At 37.2% G+C, this 21,314-nt stretch overlaps 1 protein-coding gene across 1 annotated transcript in view; it reads left to right on the forward strand.

Annotated features, from left to right (window-relative positions):
* Positions 1-21,314, forward strand: part of GAS2 (growth arrest specific 2) — a 130,348-nt gene that overhangs the window by 58,152 nt on the left and 50,882 nt on the right. The window contains exons 5-6 of the mRNA XM_042906676.1: positions 5,371-5,434; positions 14,728-14,869. Coding sequence (XP_042762610.1) covers positions 5,371-5,434; positions 14,728-14,869 — 206 coding nt within the window. The remainder of the gene's footprint in view (positions 1-5,370; positions 5,435-14,727; positions 14,870-21,314) is intronic.

Consider the following 21,314-nt stretch of genomic DNA (forward strand, 5'->3'; position numbering starts at 1 on the left):
ACTTCTAGTTAACTGTATTTCCTGTTATACCACTTTTCTGAGTATTAGAGCCTTCCCTATTCTGGGAAGGTGGACAGCTATTAATTTGTGATATTTTCACGACTAAACAATATTCAGTCAAAAACATAATTGTATTTCAAATTTCCTTCCTAAATATAAATCTAAAAACCGGTTTCCCTCAAAGCCAATGTGTAAATATTGTAGTCTCTAATGTACAGACACCAAATAGACAACACAATTTTTCATGCTTTTGTTTCTTTGCCCATGTGTTGAAACTTAATACATTTAGCTAAACTATACATTTATGGTTGAATGCATTTTATACTTGCAGATTCTGTGACATTGAAACTCTACCCTTTGCTTTAGTGGAAGGCCTCATTTCTATTCCTGGAGCTAGCAGCACTCCATTTGACATTTGATGCCCATGAGATTTTTATAGAATCTAGGTTATAAGACTGAGTCTCTTGCCACATATTTTTGAATAGGGATCTGTGTTACTTTCCCCAGAGGTGTTCTGCATTCTGCTTTTCTTTGAGATGGTTTTGATTATTAAAAGAAAAACCTCAATGATAAAACCTTTGGCATAATAATGACCATTGACCAGAGAGCTTTTGATTTGTTTTAAAAAGAATTTTTTAGAGGACAGAAAAAAGTAGTGATCCCCTCTTCTAACTTAAAGCAAAAGACCATGTAAATGTTTCGATGACAGACTGAAAAAAAATGTTTTCTACTCTAAACTTCAGCATAAGTAGAAGGTTTTCTTAGTTTTTTTGAAAAGATGAATCAGTAAAGTGATTTAACATAAATATACTTAGGACTCAATACAAAGTCTTTAGTTCAAATACAATATACTAAAAGCCATATTTTTAATCATTGTGACAAAGACATGCCTTCAGTAATACATAATCAACTTAGGTAATTTACTAAACATGGACCCATCTAAATTATTTCATTCACAGATACAGGAAAATTAATGTAAGGTGTTTGCTGTTTCACAAAATCACGTATTTTAATACAATTGTTACTTAAGCTCTGTATTGAGCACAAACTTGTAATAGGTATAGGATATCTGCTTTAAATTTCTTTATATGCTGACCAAATTGACCTACTTAACCTGGCATTTGACTTAGATTGATTGATTTTTAATTATTTCTGATATAAAATAAATGATAAAATATTCAAAATACACTCATTATAATGGGACCACTTTAAATTATACACATTTTACCACTAGTAATTTTTTATTCCAAAGTTTTTTTTAATGTTTATTTATTTTTGAGAGAGAGAGAGAGAGAGAGACGGAGTGTGAGTGGGGGAGGGCAGAGAGAGAGAGGGAGACACGGAATCTGAAGCAGCTCCAGGCTCTGAGCTGTCAGCATAGAGCCTGATGCGGGGTTCAAACCCACGAGCCATGTGATCATGATCTGAGCTGAAGTCCGATGCTTAACCAACTGAGCCACCCAGGCACCCCTATCACAGAGTTTTTATAGTGCTTAGTGTAGTGACTAGTACCTGATTGGTGCACACACAAAAACATGTTTTTAGGGGAAAAAATAAGTGAATTATTGTTGGCTAAGCTAAATGAAGTTAATCTTTAAACAAAGAATTTATAACAAAAATTTAAAAAATAATAAAACTAACCTCGGGAAAATCTTTCCTATGTGCCAAACACTGTGCTAAGAATAACAATAAATATTATTTGGCTTAATCCTCGCAAAAATATTGCAAGGTGTAAACTGTTGTGTTTCCCAAAATGAGATTTTATAGAATAACTGCTCAAGAGAATACAGCCAGTAAGCATGAACACTCACACTCAGATCTTTGTGATTTGAATCTCTTTCTATTAACTTAGTTTAGAACTTGTTTCAGTGCAAAAACCAAATAAAGTCACCTCTTTGGGAAATTTAGATACTATTTAAAGACTTTTGAATTTAATTTTATAGCAATAGGGGAAGAATATTTGCTTTTACAATTAAACAAACATTGCCATAATTTGCATTTTCTCAAGACACCAGGTAAGGTTTTAGTCTTTATTTAGTTCACTGTCAAAACCACTATCATCGCCGGATGATTGTCATCATCCTTGAGTTTTGAGATATATTATTTATTGAGTCATTACTGTTTGTGTTAAATTATGCACCTGTACAGCTTCATCTCATTCATTGCTTATTAGTCATCAGATACTGTTTTTTGGTTTTTTTTTTTTTGGGGGGGGGTGGTTGGCCATTATGAGTCAGTTATAATATGCCAATTAAAAAAGCCATTAATATATGAGGCAATAGCACAAGTGTGGTTTTGAAGCAATGTTTTCCTTTATAAAATATATTTCCAAGAAAACTGGGCAGTAAAATATTATCATTCTACTAGTTTTTCCTAAGAAATGATGCTGAAGAAGAGGTTCATTTGTCTTAAATTGTATAGGCTGAATCTGTTAAGGATATGAAGAATCATGCAGTTACTTTTTAGTTTGCCAAAATTAATTTTCTGATGAGTCCATGGTAGATTCAACATCTGAGTTTGGGCATGCTAAACCTGTTTTAAATTGATTAGCTCAGTTGAGGAAGCAAAGAAGTACACAACAGTAATGTGTCTTTCCTTTAAATTTTTTTTTTTATTGTTTATTTTTGAGAGAGAGAGAGAGACAGAGAGAGAGAGTGGGAGGGGCAGAGAGAAAGGGAGACACAGAATCCGAAGCAGGCTCCAGGGTCCGAGCTATGAGCACAGAGCCCGATGTGGGGCTTGAAGTCACCAAGTGTGAGATCATGACCTGAGCCAAAGTCGGACGGTTAACTGACTGAGCCAGCCAGGTGCCCTAGTAAAGTGTCTTATATATCACATTGTCTTTCCTTTACTAGCCACATGATTGTTTTTTTCAGGATGAATTTTATTTTCCATAAAGTGTATCTATCCCAGTGCTTACATAGTCCTCAAAATATGTATAATGAGTTGGTTAAGGAATCAGTATAGTTGGGTCAGGTATTACTTTTTATATCTGGGTGTTGACTGCACATTGACACAATTTGGTCAGTTCACTAGTAATTTATATATTTTGACACCATTTCCATTAAGAAACGCATGAGATTTTATCCACATCTCCTGGTGCGGTAGCCACTTGCTTCACACAGTTTTCACCGAAGATGAGGGTATTAACAGAGCCTTGAAAATCTTCCTCTCCTCAGTTTTTGTATATTCCTTTTTCCACTCAAAACTCCTGTTTATTATTTTGTTCTATGGACAGCGTATTTTTTTAAAGACTGAATCAGAAAGAATTGATTATCTAGACAGGAAGATTGATTTATTTGTTAGATTTTGCTTTCCAATGTTTGTTATTGTTCTCTTTTTGAAATTGATGCCTATGTGATATTACAGTCCATATGTTATATTGCACTGAAGTCGATTTAATATGTCAAAAGTTGTGATGTTTGTATCATTCCAGCCAGGGTCAAACAGTAGTGCATTTGAAATTGGAAGTAGTAAATATCCTTGTTTTAAGATCTTTTAATTAGAAATAAGTTTAGGTTTCTTGATTAGGGGAATTCACTGATGGTCAGCTAAAACTTATATGACCAAGAATTGAAATAGTCTATAATTGAGATTTTTCCATAATTCTGTCTTAAGGAGCATTGTTGGTGGGAATAGAATTTAATTTAAAAGCTTTAAAGGTGACATTTTATGACAAGATGACAAAATTGTGTCTGTCTAAAGCCAAGTGAAATTATATACATTTACAATCCAAGTAAATGTTCGTTTTATACTCATCACAAACAAATTCCACTCTGGCATCAGTGAACCAAATGTTGCCCCTACCATAATCTGTGGAGATAAAGAATTAGATATTTAAATTAAAGGAATAGAATAATGCTGGGAAATGGAATTATAAAATTCTGTGTTTAAGAATTAAAGCAAGATTACTTTCTTAAAATAGATCAATAAGCTATCAATAAGCCAGTATGTGCTTTTATCAGGATATTGTCTATGTAAAGACCATTCTCAAGTCAATATATTTTTTTCAGTATCTGTTGACTTTATTAGGTGATATATATAATAATATTTTTAAAATTCTCTAATCTTTGTTTAAAAGAAAGCAATACAAGCAGGAAATACTCTTTTGGTAGACTCAACAAATGCAAGCGTGATGGGACAGCATTACTGAATGTGTCCAAAGCAATTAGTAAAGCAAATTTTATTAAAACATGAGATTATATTAGAATTTGATCCAAACAAAGAACAGTCTTCTAATTTTCTCATTTTATGGGCAAAGCTGGCTGATAGTATATATATACATATATATGTATACATATATATATAGGTATGTATTTGCAAATCCATTCATTTGAAAGTATATCATTCTAAAGTACCATTTAACCAGACTTGATCAGGAAGGGACATCAAATTTCAGAATCTCACTTGATGTTATTGCTTGGCAGATAACAGGATATTTTTTCTTATATAATTTTTCTCCTTATTCATTGCATTATTTCTGCCCAAATCACTGATGAAGATAGACTCAGGATTTTGCAAAGTCTAGTCTTTGCTCCACTGTCTTCTGTGTACTGTGTATTTTAGGAAAAAAAATTTTAAATCATTTTTGTAACATTTATTTATTTCTTTTTTAATTATTTAGAATGTTTATATTTGAGAGAGAGAGAGAGAGAGCAAGAAGGGGAGAGGCAGAGAGAAAGGGAGACATAGAATTTGAAGCAGGATCCAGGCTCTGAGCTGTCAGCACAGAGCCCAACACAGGTCTTGAACTCATGAACCATGGGATCGTGACCTGAGCCGATGTCAGACACTTAATCGACTGAGCCACCCAGCTGCCCCTGTAATGTTTATTTATTTATTTTGAGAGAGAGAAAGAGAGAGAGAGAGACAGAGAGAGAGAATCCTAGGCAGGCTTTGCGCTATCAGTGAAGAGCCCAATGCAGGGCTCGATCTCATGAACCGTGAGATCATGACCTGAGCTGAAATCAAGATTTGGATGCTTAACCTCCTGAGCCACTCAGTTGCCTCATGTACTATGTATTTTAAAATATCAACTATTTATATCATAACACAGCTACTTGTGTTTCCAATATTGACTTACTAATACTAACTAATAAAGCATTTTCCGGGGGAGATTTACTCAGGATGAGATTTCCTGAGACTCTTGGCTTTGAGGAGGAATATTGGGCAGAGTTTTGAAAGGGCTTTAAGACTTTAGTAGAGCTAAGTGTATCGTGGGATAGGATGGTTTCTGTGAATGTCAGAATGAAGACTAGCTCATTTACTGGAAGCATGAGAGAAGAGAGGTCATTGGCAAGCCTGTTTGCTATTGAGCTGCTTTACAGTCCCTTCTATTGTAAAGGTGTCCACCTCTGTCTTGTCTTTCAGTCCTCCACAAGCAACCCAGAGAAGTGTGTCTCTGTTTGCTAGAGCTTGGCCGGATTGCAGCCAGGTAGGTCAAACTGCTGCCACTATGTCAAGACATGGACCATCCTCAGCATTGAAGCAATTGAGAAGCTTGCTGGTTTTTCGTTGCTAATTTAACCTGGGTTTTGAGAAGCTACTTTTTCCAATATAATCCGTCCGAACAGCTCAAGAGCAGTTGTTCAAAATAAAGCATGCCACTAATATTCTTAGCACCATGATCTTGTCGAAGCCACTATGTCTGATAAGCATTTACTAAAAGCATATCCTCCCATCCAATACATTTTCTCTCAACTGACTGAGCCACCCGGGCACCTGTCAGCTCTCTTAGCTTCTACTTCTGAGTAGGAGGATAGTTTTTAAATTATTCTCCATATTTTGATTAAAGACAGTCCTAGAATATTATCCTTCATAAGGGGAGAGATGTTTGGAATCCTTTTCTTCTAGGAAAAAAGGAGTAATTGTAAAAGTCATAATCCTAGCTAAGTAGGCAGAGAAAGGGACTTTATTACCTCAGCTAATCTGCTTTGGTTTCACGTCTTCTCTTTTATTATCTGGCAAATGACCAAATGGAACCTCTGACAGTTCTATGAAGCCCAAAGAATTAGAAATGAGGATACAAGTGGTTGAAGAAGTCTTGATTCAAAATAAAACTTAGGAATTGATTGGAAGATGTTGTTTTCATCTAGGTCTGGGTATACTTTTTTTTTTTAATTTTTTTTTTAATGTTTATTTATTTTTGAGACAGAGAGAGACAGAGCATGAACAGGGGAGAGGAAGAGAGTGAGGGAGACACAGAATCTGAAACAGGCTCCAGGCTCTGAGCTGTGGGCACAGAGCCCAAAGCAGGGCTCGAACTCACAGACCGCGAGATCATGACCTGAGCCGAAGTCGGACGCTTAACCGACCGAGCCACCCAGGCGCCCCTTTTTTATTTTTAAAGAATTCAAAGTAAATCTGACTGAGGCTCCACTCAAAGTGAAAAAGTCAATTTGAGACATTTGGAGGTGTCCCTATTCTCTCCCACTCTGTTCCCAGATACTGTGTGAAGGCCTTGGGAGAGGGTCCCCTAGGCCTCTATCTCTCTACCACTAGGGCTTAGTTTGAGCTTGTAGTGTCCAGCTGTTTCCTGGAACCCCACTCCCCTACAGCACTGTCACCTTCTTGGTTTCTATAAAGGAGTAAGACCAAGGTATCAGTTGCTTCTAGGACTCTGCTAAACTACTCCTCCACCAGTCTTGGGGCTTCTGACCTGTAGGGCAAACAACCTTGAGTGAAAGGGCTACCAAGGACTCTACAGATGTCCCCTAAAAGGGGGGAAGTTAAATACTCAGGCAGGAGGAAAATACACCAAGTAAAATCTCAGTAAATGAGCAACTGTCCCTGAAATGGTAAAGTGAGAGAAACATGGATGGTCTGGAGTTCCTGCTTAATAGAAGGGGAGGCAGAACACTTTTTGTTCAGTTATTTATTTAAAAAAATTTTTTTAAGTTTATTTATTTTTGAGAGAGAGAGAGAGAGAGAGAGAGAGAGATACAGCACAGTGGGGGAGGGGCAGAGCAAGAGGGAGACACAGAATGTGAAGCAGGCTCCCGGCTCCAAGCTGTCAGCACAGAGCCTGACGTGGGGCCCGAGCCCACGAGCTGTGAGATCGTGACCTGAGCCGAAGTCGGACACCTAATTGGCTGAGCCACCCAGGCGTCCTTCAGTTGTTTATTTTAATTATACTGCTAGAATATTCTACAATGCCAGATTCCATTTTGTTGCTTTCATAATCTAAATATATGAATGAAATAAGCATCATGGTTCTGAAAGCTGTGATATGGAGGTAAAGAGAAGGAGTTGCACTACCTGCAGAATTAGCCGTGAGTTGTCATTTTCCTCTTTAATTTGTATTAGTTGCCTGTGTTTTGGGTTTGTTTTATATTTTGTAATTACCCTTTTTATGACCAGAACACTCTGATTAGGAATCCTGCTGAAGTAAACTTTCTATGACTGAGTCATCAAAGGAGAAGACATGCTTCCCAATGACAAAATCCCTTTAGAAATCTCCGTGTCTGGTGTAAATTGCCCCTTGCCATAGTATATAAAACAAATTAAAATTTTAATTTTAATGGAAGAGGATCATAATGGCATGGTGAATATCATGATGAAGGATCATGTCAAGTGTTATGGGGTTTTTTTTCCCCAAATATTTCAAAATTGAGATTCTGGGTTGCTCCATTTCTTTCTTTCCTTTTTTTTTTTTTTTTTTTTTTTTTTTTAAAGCACTTTATTGCATACGATTGGCAAAGAAAAAGCTGTACGTATTTAATGTATACAAGTTGATGAGTTTAGAGATAAGTATACATCTTTGAAGCCTTCCTGCAGTCTATGCCATAAATCTAACCATCACCCCCCAAATTTTCATCCTGCCATCAGCAGCAGCAGCATCTGTGATAGAAATGGGTGGCTCAATTTCTCACCACACTATGACCATGTGAGCTGGTGAAAGCAGTAATTATTCACATTACAAAAAAATATTCCTAATTTCACAAAGGAATTATCTAAGGATTAAGATAGCCTTCATGTTACAATGCTTGATTTGTAAACATTGCTATTTTATTCACCTATTTAGGTGATGTGAAGTATTGCACACCTACACTGAAAACCAGAAATGTGTTGGGGTTATTCAGGGTGTTACTTCTGTTGTGTGCAGGATAAGGCAAAACAGTCGAATGCCAACTGGATAGATTGAACATTAAAATATAAATGTATAAACAGGGCGCCTGGGTGGCTCAGTCGATTAAGCATCTGACTTCCGCACAGGTCATGATCTCCGGTTTGTGAGTTCCTGCCCCAGGTCGGGCTCTGTGCTGACAGCTCAGAGCCTGGAGCCTGCTACGTATTCTGTGTCTCCCTCTCTCTCTCTGCCCTTCCCTTGCTTGTGCTCTGTCTGTCTGTCTCTCTCTCAAAAATAAATACAAACATTAAAAAAATAAAAAAAAATAAATATAAATGTATGCACATTTTATCTGCACACATTTGAAGACCTTTTTATTTTTATTTTAATAGAAGGTCAGTTGTGTTTTACAGTCAACAACCCAATAAACCCAAATCTCATTACCTAAGCCCTAAGTTGGAGCATATTAGTTAAAGGGAAAAAAAAGGAAAATTCATCTACGTGATCTAATTTTACTCCTAAATTTTTCTGTAGATTTATTAAAACCCATGTCTACCTCTTTATTTTGTGCTTCCTCCTCTCCCCACTTCTCCACAGAGGATTACATAAATTATTGAGTTAAGGCAGATTTAGCCAAAACTGGCAGTTTTGCTCTTAAAACCAATACATGAATTTGCACGCACAGTAGATGAGTTGTGACTCTAACAAAGTCTCTAGTACAATCTTGTGAGTTTGTGTGCATTTAAAAAAATCACTGATAGATGATGCTTTTTTTTATATTTGATTGTGAACACTTACATCTTAACATTACACAGATGTTATCTTAAAAGCATCAACATCACTTCAGATATGATTATCAGGATGCTTCTGATTCTCTGCCATGTTCTTTTGCCTGGGAACACTCAGCTAAGCCCCATTGGAGCTGGGCTTCTCTGAGTTCTGAGATGGGAGAATGAGACCACTTAGTTTTGTTCTCATGGGCAAAATTTCCTTTTATTTTCAGCTAAATAGAGCTATCATCACTGGAGAGTGAAATCCCACTGTTAATATTTCAGAAACCAAGTCAGTTTCTGAGTGTAAAATATGCATGTTTTTCTTTTGAAAAGTAAAACACTCAGCAAAAACAGGTCAATAAACACTGAAAGATCTTTTTAATGACAATGCCTTGATATCCATTGCTGAAAAATGTTCCTGTAAATTCACCCTCTTACAGACTGCAGAGTTAAGATTAGCTTTATGCTAAAAGTGAACTTTTTTTTTATATTTTGGTTTGGGGCTATAATCAATAATTAATATCTTAGTGGAGCTTTTTATATTTTTATTTTTGAGTGCTTCCTTAATTTTGAACAAAATTTATGACCATTTGAAAGAAACATACTTGGTGAATATTTTCATTAGTCTCCTATTTCAATCCATGGCCTAATTAAATGTTGCTTAAAGTAAATATACTCTTATACAAAATTTATTAATTAATGCATCCTAATTAAAGCACTTGACTCTGACTACTAAGGACATCACATGTGTTCATGTAGGTGAAATTTCCTTCCAAATGTAAATCTATCTTTAAATTACTTCAAAACAGAATAAAAATGGGCAAAACTGCAAGAACCTATAAACTATCTGTTAACTATAAACTTATTCATTTATCTCTAAACTTATCTGCCCTAAAAAGGGGGAGTTTTTAAAATGTCTCCCCCTAACTCTAGTGAAATAGGCCCCGGATGTCTTTTGTTTGAAAATTCTAGTCTAGTTAATAGTTTGAATGAATTCTCTCATTCAGGGCTCAGTTTGGAAGCTAAACCATGTCATCTAGACTAATCTCAAAAATTGTGTCATGTGCCAGAAAAATAAAAACACCATTCCTAGAACCTCTTCATAAAATCCTTAACCAGAAGAGCCTTCTCCTAGCCCTTTGCATTGTTTTTTCAATGAGACAAAACCAAATTCATTGCCCTTTCATTACTCACTCTAGTCTTCTATAACTGGAGTATACAGAAGATTTTTGTGCCTTCAACCTTCTTGCTATCTTTAGTTTGACCCTTATTCAGTGGGAAAGCAACAAACTCTCTTTTCTAAAACCCTAAAATCTTATAGCCAAAAAGGAATACAAAAGAGTATAGATTTGTGAAAGCCTCGCAAAGTAGAAATGTGAAGTGGTATAGAATTAATCATGGAAACCAGAACGGAGCAGCCTTTTGGAGAGTAGGAAAAAAAAGACCTATTTGGTGACTAAGTTGGCTTGCAGGTGCGGGCCCCCTGCCCCAGGGGAATGTCATGATTTACAGCCTGTTGACATCTCCAGACAGACAGGAAGCCAATGAACCGTATTTAAGTGTGCATTTTGGGACTAGCTGACTCTACCTTAGGCAGCTTGAAGTATTTAAAAGCCAATATAAGCAGAGATTTGGAGCTTAGTGTTGATTTTCTATGTTCAGTGGCAGAGCTAATTTTCAACATTCCCAGATAAAGAAAAGCCTCCAGGGCAAGGTTTTCTGCATAAGACTTTGTTACCAACTTCATTCAAACTAAGTCTACTTTGTATCGGATATGGTGAAGGCTGTTGTTACTCTAGTAACATATTTTTTATTATTTTACTTTGAAAAAAAGAGAGAGAGGGAGGGAGGGAGGAAAGGAAGAAAGGGAAAAGAGGAAGGAAGAAAGAGAGAAAGAGAAAGGAAAGAAAAAGAAAGAAAGAAAGAAAGAAAGAAAGAAAGAAAGAAAGAAAGAAAGAAAAAATATGCAGCCGATTCCTGAAAGGTGGCCTGATTCCACCAACAATTACAAATGAAATCATATTTTCCAATTGGCTTAATTTGTACTTTGAAATATGATGCTTTTACTTATGACTGACTTTTAATTGGCTGCGAATTCTAGTGTGTTAAATTCCTCTAGCTTCACTGCCCAGTTTGTGTTATTCTCTTAAGAACATTAAAACATAACACAATTTTATGCCTTGATGGACTAAGAATTCAAAGAAATCCAGGGAGATTAAAAAGGGTGAGGTAGTAGCAAAGCTGAATTTATAACTTGCTGTGTGACAATCCAGCACTGAGATATTTTCTGCTGTTGAAACTGGTATAAAGAAAGCCTGTAATAAGTTCTTTTGTAAAGGATACAAACAATAGTAATAATATAAACAGTAGTGATAATACTACTTTACATCTTAGTATTCAGGCTGTTACATTATTTCATCTGGTGGTGTAATATATTTTTCAAAAGCTTTGCCCAAAGTACCTTAGTGCTGTAGTTTCCTAGTGGTACAACCTTTGATATGTCAATTACCAACACATTTTCAGAGGCTATGCCATGTATTAGACCCTGTACCGAGCATATAATGGATACTCCTTTAAAATTCCTTCTAACATTATTAAAACGCAGGAGTCAGAATTTCCATTTTCCATTGAACTTAAAAGGAGCCTCAGAAATAATGTACGTCAAGATGCCCAAATGTGCTGGATACATTAAAGATGGTCAGTCAGCAGTAGTTGCTTTTCCAACATTCTCCCTCCCTCCCTGCACTGTTCCATAGGACCTCTAGGGCAGGCCATTTTCATTTCTACTTTCCTGATAGAAAACAGACTTCCAGAGGTTAAGTGACTTGCTAAATTTAAAGAATAGGTCAATGGCACAGTTAGCTCAAGTCTACCTCAGGGAAAAATGATACACAAATCTCCACGTGAGTGTTGTTGGTACTTGTCAACAGTAATGAGATGCTGGGTTGGGTTCAGTGTAATTAATGAAGTAGCAGAAAGGAAAAACAAAAGATGTATTTGGGTTGGTTTTGGACGGGGTTTTAAATCTGGAAAAACTTTTGGTAAATCATTTCTATGCACTTACTATTGACATGTTTTATGACAATGATAGGCAATTAAAGATCCAGAATAATGAAACCACATTCATATTTGGAACCCCAATCATTGTTATATGACACTATGAGGTTTTTTTTTTTCATTCACATAATAGCTATTGAGTACCTGCTGTGTGCCAAGATCTATGCCAGCTCCTGGGGATGCTGTGAATCAGACTGTGGGCTCCACTGTTACAGATTTGCAGGCTAGTGCATGCTGTCCTTATGTCCCATGAACTGAATAATATATGTAAAACGTTAAAAATGCAGTAAATGGTGCCTAGGTCTTTTAGCTAATGATTTATGTAAGTAAAAATTATTATGTTCATTAGAGACATTTCCCCAAATGGCTATTGTTCGGTTGAGTTGTGGCAGCTTAAACTGTTTTGTACTAAATTCCAGGTTTTCAGCTTTCAAAGAGCCTCTGACACATCATACATCCTCAGCCTCTAAATTCTGAAAAAAATCAGATATTGAAATACGAGCGTTGCAAATGGAACATCAAATAGCACCTTTATTACTGATAAGATCCATGTTGACAGGCATGCTCAGCATCTTTAACTGACCTCTAGAAGTTGGCCAATTTAACTACCTAATTACAAAGATGAGTCAGGGTGGAGTTTTCTTTAAAAAAATTTTTTTTAATGTTTATTTATTTTTGAGAGAGAGACAGAGTGTGAGTGGGGGAGGAGCAGAGAGAGAGGGAGACACAGAATCCGAAGCAGGCTCCAGGCTCCGAGCTGTCAGCACAGAGCCCGACATGGGGTTCGAACTCATGAATCTCAAGATCATGACCTGAGCTGAAGTCGGACACTTACCGACTGAGCCACCCAAGTGCCCCAAGGTGGAGTTTTCCAATGGGGCCTTTTTGAAGGCAGCCTCTTCCCTAGAAGAAGGAGGAACTGAGTCAAGTATGCTCAGTTGATTCTTAGATTTTACAATTTGATAAATTCCTTCATCTTGATGGAGAAGAGTGAGTAATGAAAGAGAGAGGCCAGGAATTAAACTAACTGAACACCCTCAACAGAACAAAACATCAAGAGTGGAGAAATTGCTTCCTTTACAAGTATGTACTGAACACATGTGATGATGTTAGTTAAGGTAACAAGCTGTTAGAAAAGGACAATAATCTAAGCTTTTGCATTTAATGATCTTTTTAATATACTATTCATACTAAAGTAGTAGACATACCTTCTACATAGTCTCTCTATATAGATTATTTACTTTGTAGGTTATTAGTAACCTATTTTTTAATATTTCCAAGGGACTTTTTCCTCTTCTTTCTTTCTTTTTCTCTCTCCCTTTTCCCCCCTCTCCTTTCCTCTCCATGTAATCACCTGATTAAAATCTCAGAGAAAAAGAGCCTCAGCCCTGCACTCAAAAAATTTGGATTTCCTTGTCTTGCTCCTAGCTAGTTCTGCACCCTGTCTGGATTGTTATTCTGTAAAAATGTAAGAGTATAACTAGATGATCCCAAAGGTCCTTCACAGCTCCCAAATTCTGGAATTATCTTTGGTCTTCTCCACCTAAATAAACTGATATGCATCTAAGAAACCAAACCAATTTTAAATTTAGCCTAAGAAAAATATAATTATGGGAGATAAGAATGCTGATAACAACTACATCTCTTTTTTCCTTGAACTCCTATGGCACTGATAATTTATAACACATAATTTTTAATATATTATTATTCTAACTTGCTACTCTATTTCCTCCCTATTCATTTTCTTCCACCATACCCCTATATATGCCTTCATTATGTTGTTTTTAATTAATTAATTTATTTCTTTATTTTGAGAGACATTTATTTTGAGAGACAGCACAAGTGAGGGAGGGGCAGGGAGAGAGGGAGACAGAGAAATCCCAAGCAGGCTCCACACTGTCAGCACAGAGCCTGATACAGGGCTCCATCCCACCCCTGTGAGATCGTGACCTGAGCCAAAACCAAGAGACAGATGCTTAGCTGACTGAGCCCCCCAGGTGCCCCTGTTCTTTAAATTTTATTAAATGTTACTTTGTTTTATTTTTGAGAGAGAGAGAGCCAGAGAGAGACAGAGAGCCAGAGAGAGACAGAGCATGAGCGGGGGAGGGGCAGAGAGAGGGAGACAAAGAATGTGAAGCAGGCTCCAGGCTCTGAGCTGTCAGCACAGAGCCCAATACTGGGCTCGAACTCATGAACCACGAGATTATGACCTGAGCCGAAGTCAGACGCTTAACCAAATGTGCCACCCAAGTGCTCCTCCTTGTGTTGTTTTTAAGAGTATAACATATGACACAGTATAACCCATAGTACATTGCTCTGGGCTCATAGGAGTTGTACAATTAGCAGCGAATAAGGATGTTTACCTTGGGGATTGCTATTTTTGTCTTTAACAAGTTTGTGTTCAAAATAGAAATTCAGTTATAACATTAATCTCAAAGCTAGTAAATCTGAAAGCTGAAGACTAAACTTTACATGCTAATTCATGTTATTGCCTCAATATATTACATGGGGTATTTTTATTCTTAATATGTCAGGTGTCTATTAGTGTGTGTGTATACATATCTAAACATAAGTGTGTATGTGTGTGTATCTTTATTTACAGACCTATATCTTCAAAACACACATCTATAGATACATATATCTAAATCAGATATATGTGTTTTTTCCTGCTTTAAAGGATGCCAATTTAAGAACTTACCATTTCAATGCCAGAGAAAGTTAGTTTTAAAGTCAGCAATTTGGTCCTATGCAGTTCATGATCAAACGTAACATATGGCAAGTCTGTCTTTATAAGTTATGCATGTGTATTGATCTGGTGTCTTTTAAAAGGTATGGTGTGGAACCTCCTGGTTTGATAAAGTTGGAAAAAGAGATTGAACAAGAAGAAACACTTTCTGCCCCTTCTCCTTCACCTTCTCCTTCATCAAAGTCTTCTGGAAAAAAGAGTACGGGGAATTTACTGGATGATGCAGTAAGTAAAATTGGTTGGACTTCTTACTAGCACTTTGTCGTTTTTGAACTTCAGAACTCATTCTGTATAATTTCTTATCAGTCTAACCTTTGAAATTCATTTTGAAATCCTATGAAAAAGTTTGTAGTCCTACAACAGTTGAAGTAGCTAATCTGTGATTCAAAACTGAGCCAGTCATTTGCAACAAAGTATCACTTAATTCTACCTAGCAGTATCTAAAATTTTAGGCTGATTAAGTTGGCTTCCTAAAAGTTACCTTTACAAACAGTTCAACCTTGATAGTTTTGGTTCACGGTTCTTCATTTCACAGATAAGGAGCCTGAGGCATGAGATCTTGAGGTTTGTTAAAGAAGAGAACACAAACATACCACAGGGAACATAATGGCCCTTTGGTGCCTGCCTGCTAAGGGTCAGGATCCATCATTGTTTTTCAAGTGCTGTTGTTATCAGAGGATGCGTTTCTTGTTGAAGAAGCTGAAACTTTGGGGTTGAATCACCTGCTGAGGGGAGAGGAGCTTCAATCCCAACCCGGTTTTGCCAACTGTCTGGGGTCCCCACCCTTCTACTTAGCAAAGTCCCAGAGTCACAGTCTTTGGCAGATTAGGGAATAGTTTCATTATACCCTCATAATCACACAAAACAGATTCTGGGAGTAACAGCAAACTGGATGAATTAAAATGCTCTGGCTACCTCTGTTGTCTGTTAAAAGTAGCTTTTGGTTATAGGAAGCGTGTTTGATGATGTGCAAGCATTCATCTCCCAGCACATCTAATTTGAGTGCAAATCTAAAAAGTACTGATGCAACTTTTCAAAAAACTGGTTACCTTAGGGATGTGAGACTGAAGTATGTCTCCGACATGGGCAAAGTCCTTAGAAACTAGCAACAACCATAACACCAGTTATGTGGGCTAGGCAGGACTGCAAAGCAGTGCTGGCCCATAGCTTGGTTTCCTTCTCTAGGGTCTGAGCTGCAAAGTGCTGGGAAAATGGCTGACTGACACTATAGGCTGCAGAGACATTGCCTCATCTTTTGCTTTTCCCCATGTGACACAATGGCCTATATTGCAGATTCAGATAAGCAGAAGTGCAACAGTTTGACAGATTGAGAATTTCCATTTCTAAGGGGAACAAGCTTAACCTTAGCTTGTCAGGGTATCTTAGCCAATACCAATTTAATTGAGTTTTCTTTTGTTCAATCCAGTCAGGAATTAAAGACTAAGCAGGGCATGTTAATACAACGCCATCTAAAAGGATTTTATAACCACAGGACTGTTTTTAGGTTTGGTCACATGCCTTGCTTGCTTCTCATAATTATCATTTTTATTAGAAATAAAGGAAGTTAAATAAAATATTGTATTAATAGTAGATAATGGTGTGTTATTTATAAAATGATGAGAACATTTTTTTTTTCCTTTCCTAGCTATACTTCTTGGATTCAACTTATTTTAGAGTGAGATGTTCCTTTAGTCTTTCTTATAAAGTGTTTCTCTGGGGCTACTGCACTTGATTTTTTTTCCCTTTTTGTCTTAGCTGTGACCTCTGTTCACTTTCTCCAATGCGTTATATGTAGAGTTCTGGCCAAGTCAATGCTTAGACTTTTAATGAGTAAATTTCTGAACCAAATGAATTTTTTTTTAGTTCTCAAATTATGAGACCACTTTCTGGTGTTTGATACTGTTTACTGTTCTGTTCTTGTAATTTTCTCCCCTGAACATTATTGCTACCATATTGATTAGCAAAAAATGCAACTGGGACTTGATTAAAATTATGTAGGGGTTCCCTGTGACATTCCAGGGTAATGCCCAAACTCATTTATATGCTACATGAGCCCTCCATGTTCTGGCCCATTTTGTCTTTCCTTGACTTTTTATCCTCTGGACTTATTCTTGCATTCTGATATATCCATTGTAAGCATGTCTGCTAATCCCAAATTTCTAAGGAAATTTTATATTCTGTGTTTTTCCTCACTCGCTTTCCTCACCAGAATTCTGCTTACTCACCCTTTGAATGTTCATTTAAGTACTCTTTCATCTTTTAAAATTCAGTTTGCACAGCCTCCTGTAAACTTTGTTGGCATCTCTTATCCCAGGCAAAATGGACAAATTAGTCCTTGATGCCCCCAAAGTTTTGTGTATATTTAATGAGGGATGTGCCTTATTGGGCATAAATGCCCATTTTTCTCTGGGTGTAATTCTCGTTCTCAGTGACAGGACCATATTTTATTCATCTCTATCACACTGGATAAATTAACAGCGTAGGTAATAAACGTTTAAAAAAGCTTCTGCCTTTTTTCCATTTATGAAGAAAAGCCATGTGTACTGGGGATATGTGTACTACTCAACCGTGCTGTAGCTTTGCAGAGGGTGGAGACATTGCCACTTGAAGCCATTTACATGAACCTGGGAGAAGTAGCCAGAAAGGGTCCATTTTTTTCACCAGCTTGTCCAGTGTGTGATCATCCTCATCTTGAGTAGAGGAGAACAATGACAGGAGGGAGAAGGTGGTGCAATAAGTATGAAAGGGACTTTTGAAAAGTTTTGCCAATATTCCAGCTGAGTAGAATGAGATGGGCACTGTCTTTAAGATGGCCAGATTGTCACTCTCTGGTGGTCCTCTCTACTCCAGGCTCTGCTCACTCCACTGCAAACAAAGAAGGGGATTTCAGAAGAGCTTTAAACACCCTTTAACATTTACCAAATGGAGTTTGGGAACATAACCATCTATTTAGTTAAGGGGTTTTAACTGAATGTAGGAAATGTGTAAAGTGGATATTTCTGTATTGTTGCCAGCTAGAATACTATGTTTTAAAAGTCTTTAAACCAGCCTTTCTCAAATAGTGTTTAATCAAACACACTGCCAGATGCCCCATGGGGAAAACAATTCTATGGTTATGTTAGTCTGAGAAATGCAGCTTACTACAGTCCCTGTCTGGAGTTTGGCAGTGCTCTTTGGCATGTCAAAGGCAGTAGTGAGTTCTATAATACGGTCTTGTTTAATCTGGAATTTTCCAAACTTATCTGGCCACAGGAAGTCTCTTACAGTCTCCTTCATGCTACATTGGGGAAATTGCGTTGAAATATTCACATTCTGCTTAAGTGATAGTTTCTCATTGGCGTATTTTATTTCAGGGACAGTGGAACAAAGACAAAAAATAATCTGAGATTCACTAATGGTTTAAATCCGAGCTTCATATGTCAAATAGATAGAGTTCCTATGGCAACTGCTTCACTGTATGTAAGGCATATATAGCCATTGGGGAGTTGAAAGTCATGAACTGCAGAATGCACTGTAGAATAAGGTATAAGATAGAAATTGCTTGCAAAGTCCCTGTGTTTATTTAATAATATTGACTATTTTTACTCTGGAAAAGTTATTATTTTACTAAAAAAAAAGGGAAAGGAAGGAGAAGAAAGACGGGGAACAAAAGAAAAAAGGGGGGAGAGGGAAGAGAGAAGAGTAAAGAAAAAGAAAGAGAAGCTGACCTGTGCTAAGATATCATATTCCAATGAACAGTTCCAGCAATAACTGCCAGTTTGAAACTTTCAGTGTTTCCTCACATTTCTTTTGAGAAATTGTGGAAAATTGAAAAAAAAAATTGGTGACCTTTATGCAGATAATCCGTGCCACCTTCTTTAATCAAGATATCATCAGAGAAACACAGTGGAGTCCATTCAGATGAATATATTCTCCAGATGTCCTGATAGAGGGAATCAGCTGTGATAAAACAGTGGGGTTAGGTTGAGTTCTCTGTTTGCCTTCCCTCATGGTGAGCGCATTCCCACACAATGAATTGAATACAGTTCTAAGAAACCATTCTTACTTTCTTCCTCTTCTCCATCAACTTCCTCAGTCTGGGGATGAGAGATAGTATAATTCTGAGTAATCAGGCTCCTCTTGAAATCCTATTTCAGCAGAAAATTGGCTGGGTTCCTGGCCAAAAACAGAACACCTGCCAGACTGACTTATCCCAAGGTAATATTAGAAGCACAGATGTCATCAGTAACTGTTGACTTAACAATATATTTCCACTACCCACAGTCTGGCCTTGTCTCTTCCATTTCTGCCTCCACCCCTCACACAACTACAAAAAAGCCCTTGGTTTTAAAAAAACAAGTCCATTTTCAAAGCTAGGAAGGCATTGGAGAAGGGCAGGTCACTTGAGAAAATGTTCCTTGTGTTTTACTTCATTTCATCCCAATAGTTTCTTTGTTTTGTATAAGAACATTTCAAGGTGGAAATACTTTCCATATATAATTGTGATTGTATTGTCTTAGCAGAGGAACCACTTGGACACCAGTCTACTGTTTTGTCCAGTTACTGTGTGGCAGTGAAGCTGTGCCAAGTATGGCTCTCCTAAAGTTTGGGCCATGTGTTTTTACAATGCTCACTGCCTGATTTTCTTCTGGATGGCCAAAGTCCTTCTCCCTCCCTCCCTTCTTTTCATCTCTCCCTTCTTTCCTTCCTCCCTTTCTTACGGAAGCCCTTATTGGGGTGAAAAGTTATGGTATAAATTAGCAGTGGTATAAATTCAACATAATTTATATATAGTTGTCCTATGTATACATCTTTATTTTAAACACATTTTAAGAGACATATATAGAAAGAGATACACATAGAGGGACTCTGAAAACAGCCTATGTTCATTGACACCTCCATACCCCAGAATGTGGTTCCTCATTATGGAAGGGAATGACACTTGTATTACCCAATTTTTGTACTTCTTGTTCGATAATTGCCATCTTGTTCAAGAATATCCCTTCAAAAAAATCCCTAGGGGCAGAGTTCTCTTAATACTGGGGTGGGTGGGTGTATATAGCTGTGAGCCAAGTTTTATACAGTACAAAAAATTCATAACTCAAAGACATGGGCCCAATCACTAACTTAATGATTGTTAGGTAGCTTCCTCATTTTTCAGTGAAAACCATTTCTACTATTCTTTGAATCCAGTCTTGATTTTATTGCATTAATTTCCCCCTGTGTCCTATATAGGCACATGTCTTATTTACCATTCATTTATTATTCAATATGCATTTATTGAACACATATTCCATTAAGGCATCATGCTTTATTTCAAGAAGTTAAAACTGTAATGAGATATTATCTTAACCCAATGTAACTCACAATCAAGCAAAGAGACATTAAGGTTAACCAATAACTGAGACACAATTTGCTATGGTAAAAATAAGTACCAAGAGTTACAGGTTTGTATGTTGGTAAAATCAGGGATTCTGGAGGGGGCTGATGAAAACATACATCCTGAGGTTGATTCTCTTTCCCTCAGCAATAGTGTTAATTCTTTATAGGTCTTCGCTGAGGCATATTGTATAGTTCTTAAGGTAAGTTTTGCTTCAGGATTCCTCCACCCTTTCTAGTTTTCCCTCTAGTGTCTTATGCTTCCATTCTTTCTAAAACCTCTCTTATTCTAGGGAAACTAAGCTGTTTGAGTCCTTCACACCAACATGCACGTGTGTTCATGTGTCACTCTTCCCGTGGTTTTTACCTAGTGGAAGGCTGATTAAAGTCAGACATTGAGTTGAGGGACTATTTGAGTTTCTTTAATGAAAAAACTCCTGGGGCACCTCTGTGGCTCAGTCGGTTAGGTGTCTGACTCTTGGTTTTGGCTCAGGTCATGATCTCATAGTTCTTGAGTTCAACCCTTGCATTGGGCTCTGTACTGTCAGTGCGGAGAGCCTGCTTGGGATTTTCTCTCTCTCCCTCTCTCTCTGACCCTCCCTTGCTTGTACTCTTTCTCTCTCAAAATAAATAAATGTAAAATGACAAAGCTCCAGGAACCATATCTTTGTGGTAGAAAGAATTTGGGTGAGGGGAGCCCAAGTGAATTCCTTTAGAATCTAAATTTGTTCTATCTAGCTTCTCAAATGCAGGCGGCACATGGCAACCTTTCTTTTCTTTCTTCCATGGTGACTTTGGCTCAAAACACAGGAAATTATTGTTCTGGTTGGTTTGGTTGGTTGGTTAGTTGGAGAGAGGACAGTTATGAGATACAGCATGGCATCATGTCAAGGAAAACATAAGTATAAACTTGTTCCTAAAATCTTGGACTATCCAGGGGCACCTGCGTGGCTCAGTTGGTTAAGCATCCAGCTTCGGTCCAGGTGATGATCTCACAGTTCGTGAGTTCGAGCCCCGCATTGGGCTCTGTGCAGACAGCTCAGAGCCTGAAGCCTGCTTCACATTGTGTGTCTTCCTCTCTCTGTGCCCCTCCCCTGCTCATGCTCTGTCTGTCTCTCTCTCTCAAAAATAAACATTAAAAAAAATTTTTTTTTTAAATCATGGACTATCCATTATCGTCTAAGAGCCACAACTGTTTATAAGTGTTGTGTGCATATCACTTAGATTATGTATTTTTTAAAGAGTAGCGAGATAGAGAAAATAGAGATGGACTTCGATATTCAGACATGAATTCTATAACATGTAAATTGTA

The sequence above is a fragment of the Panthera leo genome, chromosome D1, assembly GCF_018350215.1.
Source record: "Panthera leo isolate Ple1 chromosome D1, P.leo_Ple1_pat1.1, whole genome shotgun sequence".
Lineage (NCBI taxonomy): Eukaryota > Metazoa > Chordata > Mammalia > Carnivora > Felidae > Panthera > Panthera leo.